Source organism: Mus pahari, chromosome 3, assembly GCF_900095145.1.
Source record: "Mus pahari chromosome 3, PAHARI_EIJ_v1.1, whole genome shotgun sequence".
NCBI classification, from domain to species: Eukaryota; Metazoa; Chordata; class Mammalia; order Rodentia; family Muridae; genus Mus; species Mus pahari.
The window spans coordinates 8343224-8349890 of NC_034592.1; the positions used below are offsets into that span (position 1 = coordinate 8343224).

Sequence of the window (6667 nt, forward strand, 5' to 3'; positions counted from 1 at the left end):
CACACACACACACACACACACACACACACACACACTACAATCATCAGTTTTTCCAAAAAGCTCATGAGACAGATCAGCCCTAACCAACCAGACATGGCCACGCTCGTTCTGCAATCTCCCCATTTAAGCTTTAAGATTTTTTTCAGCAGTCAACAGGTTAAATGACTGCCTATTAAATCCTAGCAAAAGAAGAATATTAATGTTTACAAATAATAAAATAAAAGTCTTACCCAACTACATTGTTATTTAAGGCAGTAACATTATAACACATTAAACATATCTGAAATGACTATTCAATTAACTACAAAGAATTAAAAATAATCCATCTTTAAAAATTAAGCCCCTAAAGAGCCACACAAAATATTTTTATATTTAAAGTTAGCAAATGTGCATGCTTAAGAAATTAAATAGCACATACTAAAAGCAAAAAAAAAAAAAAAATGAAAGAGGTAATTAATTCATCTTTTTGACATAAAATTTTTATTTTAAACTAATGCAAACATTATTTGATAAATTTCTTTTGTCTTTTACTTTAGACATTTTTCTATTACTAACAAGCATGCATGCATGCAGTTCAAGTTTTAAAAAAAACAGTTATTTATAGAACTACCTAACAATACTTTTGAAAATTTAAGAACTGAAATTAATTAAAGAGATTCCACACAAACAGAGCTCATAGATGCCACATGGCAGGCATTGTGTTCGGATCCAAGGCAGTTAGGTGTGGTGACTATCATGCCTGATCGAGCAGGCTAATTCACGGAAGCATCACATCCTGCCTTTGCAGCACACAGCCTGCAAAGCTCAAGTGCAGCTACCAAATAATGGCAAAGGATTCGGGAGAGAAGGGTGAGAGCTTTAAGAAAATACAGATACATATTCTTTAAAACTAGTTATAGAGGGTACAAACAGAAACAAAGATAGAGGAGGGAGGAAACCATTATCACACACACCCTCTGCACATTAGTACAGCTAAGCAGATTGGCTTGTTAAAAATCTCTATGAAACATGACTTTAAAAGCGAAGAAATGGCTACTGTGCATCTCTTACCAGTGCTGTGACATCCTTTGTAAATTGTAGCTAGCAGAAAATAGGAAAACATAGCAGAAGCTGCTTACTGGTATAAAGACAGAATCATGTTGTCATATCAATGCTGGAAATAGCAAGCTACAAATGCATCTATACTGTTTCCTCTGGAAGGTCCCAAGAGAGGTAAAGGGCAGTGGAGCATAAGCATAACTTCAGAATCCAATGGAGCATCTCGTTCTCGAGCTTTGATCTGGTTTTTACTGAATGTGTCTTCCACTCTTGGAAGCAGAATATAGCCGATGACACACATCGACGGATTTTCTCCAGTATGCCCTGCCATCTGGTAACCCACAAAGCTTCCCTTTACTGTGAGCAGCATCACTGCCTCTCTATCCCCTGAGCTCCTTCCATCTCTGCTTCCAGAAGACTAGACAAACGCTCTATTACGCATTAAAGTAATGCAACGTCCTCCTTCAGAGACAACCACAAGCTGTCAGCTGACTACAGCTGATCTCACTGTGTGACTACTGTCTTGTTTAGGTTTTTTCACTCAAAAATTAAGGTCTTTCGAACAATGTCCTTTATAGTGTTTTACTAGTTTATGAAATAAGTACTGACTAGACATAAAAATATCACTTCCAGAGTAAAACTTGTCATGGTAATGATTATTACAGAACACAGTATGGAATGCACTGAGAAATCAAAGATAAATCTGTAAACACACACATACACACAAACACGGGCGAGCATGTGAGTGTACACACCCACACACACCATATTTTTATAGCATAAGCACTGTCCATCTGAACATGAAGTATACATTTTGGATATGTACCTGGACATAACAAGCCTAGCTGTTTCATGCTAATTATGTCCAAGTCACTGCTTTTTTGTGACAAAAAACAGTCTGGGGGAGAGCACTGTGGACTGACTTGTAGTATTGTTTGCAGTAGGTTTGTGTAACCTCCTGCACCACCTGAAACAAAAGGCAGGTCCCCACAGCCTGCTCTGTCAGGGAAGCTGGAGAGCTATGGCATGCCTCTACTGCACAGGAATACACTGGATTTGAAGAGAACAAACATGCTTACTCCCCATGAAGCCCATTTCTATCCCCACCAGTTTTAATATTCTACAAAAGCCATTCTATGGCAATTTAAAGGTAACTTGTTTATTCAGATTTGAAACATTATAAAACACTTTAAATTTTTATAGTCCAGATATAACTAAAATTTCTAGACAGAAATTCTATATCAAATTTGGGAACGAACTGTCTCCCAAATTACCACCCTGGAGAACTTATAATATTGCTGAGGTCACTGTGATTAAACATATATAACACTGGCAGGTTACAAGCATAGAGGAGAATAACTCAGGGCTGTGGATGGCAATCCCCAAAAGCACACTATATGACAAACCAGTTCCAAGAAATACTGGGGAAGCAAGTTAGGTGTAGACAATACAGTTACAAAATGTTTCTTCCCATGACATCATAAAAACAAACAAAACAAACAAACAAACGTCAAGAGAGCAGGGGGTTTGGATAGGGTCAGAATGCGCACTGGATATAAAAACATTATTTTACATTCTGAGATGAGATTGGTAACTCTAACATGCTAATGTCTGCCACTGCATGGTACTTTCTCTCTGTGCTTGGTTACTAGGAACCAAATCTTTCAATTAGTAATCGTGGTCCGACATATGAATGCTTTAAGTATCCTCCAGGGAACCTTTAAATTATCAGTGGGCACCAATTAAATGGAACAAAATACCCCTTAAGCAAAACAAAGCAATTATGTCCTTATATAATGCTGTCAATCTATATTCTTATATGACGATATTAAGTCATTCAGTATGAAGAAATTTACCTGGAATTATATGAACACTGCCATCAATATGCTTAAGAAATGATTATTTAGGTACTCTTAACCTCAAGATATATGTAGGTCATTCTGATGGATACAGACAACAGTGATATTTTCCTAAAATAGAACACTGTCAAAAAATGAAGTTCAACTGTTGGATTGTTAACTGTTAGATGGTTAACTGTTGAATGGTTTTCTTTAGTCCTTTCTATAACACTTTGTATTTGTTCTTTGGCTTCCTTACTCTTGTTCTTTAGTTTTATCTCACAGTAGTTTAAAAGCTTGTATCTTCACACTGAAGCTAAACACAATAAAAACAGAAAAGTAGTAACCCCACAGTGCCTACCGGACACCAGAACTTTTAAAACAAACTGTGGTAGGGTGTGGGAAGTGAGAAAGACAAACCAGAGAATTTTTCAGCCAATATTATAACTGCAGAGATCCTATCAAGCAACATTTATTACTATGGACAATCTGGATCTTCAATAGAGGTACCATGACTAAAACCATCCAAAGAGACCTGCAATAACTTTCCAGAGTAGTTTATAACAATCACACCTAAATCACTTAGCATGCCTATTATTATTAAATAGTTACAAAAAAATAAAAAGAAAGAAACAAAGAAAAGAAAAAGCAGGGTGTAATTGTATAAGCCTGTAAGAGATCAAGATTAGCTTTGACCACAGTGAATTTAAGGCTAGTCCAAGGCTAGTCCAGGCTACACAAGACCGCAAACCAAGTTAAGTGTTCTGTAGAATAAACAAACTCTTGCTTATACACAGTTACCTTTACTAATTTAACAGCATCATCTTTGCACAGGGCAGGGGGAGCACGCCTGCCTGTGGAGTAAACTGCAAGCTGACAAGCCAACTACTGAAAAGGGAGAAGAGGGCAGCACCCATGGTAGAACAGTGGGTTTTATATAGTTGTTTATTTTATTGATCCATTTCACAAAGCACATCCTATTATTATAACTCACAGGACACTATCCCAGTGGCTACAGCACTTGCTTATATGTGGAAAGCCCAGCATTGCAACAATAAAAAAGTAATTGCTGCTAACTTACAAACACAAAAGAGATTTCTGGAATTCCTAATCTCATTTCCCTTAGATTTGACTGACATTTGACAAATGTGTATTTCATTTTAAAATAAAATATTATGCTGATTACAGAACATATAAGTGTTTTAAAAATAGTAATGGTTTTAAAGAAAAAATTTGTTACTGTTTAAAACAAATTTTCCATTTATATCACATAACCATGGATGGCAGATAGATCACCAGTCTCAGGTCCCACAGATGCAGCTATAGAAACAGCCATGACAGTAGGCTGTGCAAACAAAGGCAAAACACCAGCACACATGGGGATGTGGCAACAGTTTAGAGGGTGCCTTAGGTTTCAGACCAGCCTCAGTCCTTAAGACCAATGTTCTCTTCTTTCCTACTGTATTAGACAAATTGCTTAACTTACAGGCTTCCACACAAAATAGCACAGAAAAGACTCCCAGGACCAAACATCTAACAAACTTGGGTATCTTTGGAGTCATGAGAGCTGATTAAATTAAATTTAGCCAAGTCCACTGAGCAGATGCATATATAACTATCTTGGGTTGGGCAGAAGAGTTGGCTCAGCAGTTCAAAGCACTTGTTGCTTCTGCAGAGGGCTGAGGTTGAAGTCTTAGTACCCTCATGGTGGCTCACAGAGATCCACAAATCTGGTTCTAGGGAATCTGGCATCCTCTCCTGACCTTGCTGGACACCAGGCACATATACATACATGTGGTGCACATACATGTAGGCAAAACACTCAGATACACAAAGTAAAATCTAAAAAAAAAAAAAAAAGTGTTCTGGGTCATTAAGCTAGAATCAAATTAACAGTCTATTATGGAATTAGAGGTTGGGAAATTAGCTCAATGGTAGAAAACTTGTCTAGCAAGCTTAAGGCCCTAGGTTCAGCCCTCAGCTCCGGAGGAGTTAGCTATGGAATTATACAACAGTTCCATGTCACTTAATTCCAAATTTGTGGACAACAATCTGCCTCTTTTGAAAAAATACAACATATAGAAATCCAAATTTGGTTAAGTGAGCCAGGAGGGTTTTTTTTTTTTTTTTGAGAACCATTTTTAAATGCAATTCACTTTTCTTTCAAAATTCTCTTAGTATTTGTGTCCACCAAACAATGTTTATTTGGAGAAAACTTACCACTTGGAGAATGTCTTCATCCTTTGGCATAACACTGAGCTCTAGTGTGGTGTCACTGAAACCAAGCACAAAACTGTCAGGGGGGCAAGAACCTGAACAAGACACTGTCTTTTAAGAACATCACTTTCAAAAACTTATGGTCATAAGAAAGACATCACTAGTGCAGAGGTTCGGTGACATACAAAAAAAGAGTACCCCTCATGATCGTACGGCTCATTATAATGTGCCACTAATTCAGAGATAAAAACTCCTATTAAATAGTTATAGGACAAAACTCGTAAGAACATCAGATATGATTATTTGTCTTATGGATTACTTTAGTAATTACAAATTTCAGGGTTTAATCATATAGCCTATCAACTTAAAATTTATTAATGCAAAATAAGCAAAGGTAACTTTTTGTTTTGATTTTGTTTTAATCTTTGTCTTCCTTTGGGGTTTATTTTGTTTTGTTTTTTGTGGTTTGTTTTGTTTGTCTGTTTGTTGAAACAGGTTTTTCTCTGTGCAGCCCTGGCTGTCCTGGACTCCTTTTGTAGACTAGGCTGCCCTCAAACTCAGGAGATCCACTTGCCTCTGCACCCTCAGTGCTGGGATTACAGGTGTGCGCGACCATACTGGGCTTGGTTTGATGTTTTCAAGTTCTGGGAACTAAATTGTAGCTTGCTATACCTCAGCCCCTCAATGTAACATTTTAAACTTCCTACTTTAAACTTCCTAACTTTGAAAATTCCACCTTTGCCTCAAAAGAACATTAGTTCACTACTAGAAGAAGTCAGTTTTCAGCTTCATTTCAGCTATTTGTTTTATGCCCCAAGATTTAATCTTTGTACTTTCTAGGTACAGCTTATAACATTTTTATGCTAACACTGCAAATTTGTTAGATGTGGTGGGAAACTGAGTTTGCACAGGTCAGTGCTGGAGAGTACCAGCAGGTGACCATTTTCCATGCCCTGGTTTGATCTCTAGCACAAGAAAAAGCCAGAGGAGGAAGGAAAGAAGTCACAAGGAGAAGCTGAATTTAACTTGTGACCTGGATTCATGTTTATATATCTTAAGGATAGTGAGGCTATCTCCAGCTAATGATTATCCTAACTTCCCTCAAAGAATAAGAAATAATCCCAACATAAAAAGAAAATTCTAAAATCCAATAATGTATGTGCTTAGTTTAGTAAATTCCAGGAAGATGGTAAACCAAGGAAAGCCACAGGTGAAAATCCATCAATCACAGAGGGAGGCTATGCACTTCAGCAGTTACATCTGCTTGAAAATATGCAATGCACAGAAAAGTTCTTTGCAGGGACACAGTCCTTGCCTTTCAGCTGTCTTGCCACTTCGACCAAACTTTCTAAAGAAAGTATAATTATAAACAGCTTTTCCTCTCATTTTAGAATTGTTTGTACTGGCTGAAAATTTAAGACTTTCATTTCTGTGTTACTCTGAAAGAAGCATTATGTGGGTCTGGGAGAAGGAGGTAAGGCTGCATACTGGTGTGCTGCTGTAGTGGTGTGCTGCTGTAGTGGTGTGCTGGTGTACTGGTGTGCTGCATACTGGTGTGCTGCTGTAGTGGTGTG

At 37.5% G+C, this 6667-nt stretch overlaps 1 protein-coding gene across 10 annotated transcripts in view; it reads right to left on the minus strand.

The window, feature by feature from the left end:
- Positions 1-6667, minus strand: part of Arhgap21 (Rho GTPase activating protein 21) — a 119329-nt gene that overhangs the window by 34275 nt on the left and 78387 nt on the right. For 7 of the 10 annotated variants that reach the window (XM_029536911.1, XM_021192012.2, XM_029536909.1 and 4 more), the window contains 2 exons: positions 5097-5151; positions 1051-1080 (listed from right to left, as the gene is read on the minus strand). In XM_029536911.1, the coding sequence (XP_029392771.1) occupies positions 1051-1080; positions 5097-5151 (85 nt within the window). The remainder of the gene's footprint in view (positions 1-1050; positions 1081-5096; positions 5152-6667) is intronic. The other 3 variants (XM_021192013.2, XM_029536913.1, XM_029536914.1) reach the window with 1 other exon arrangement.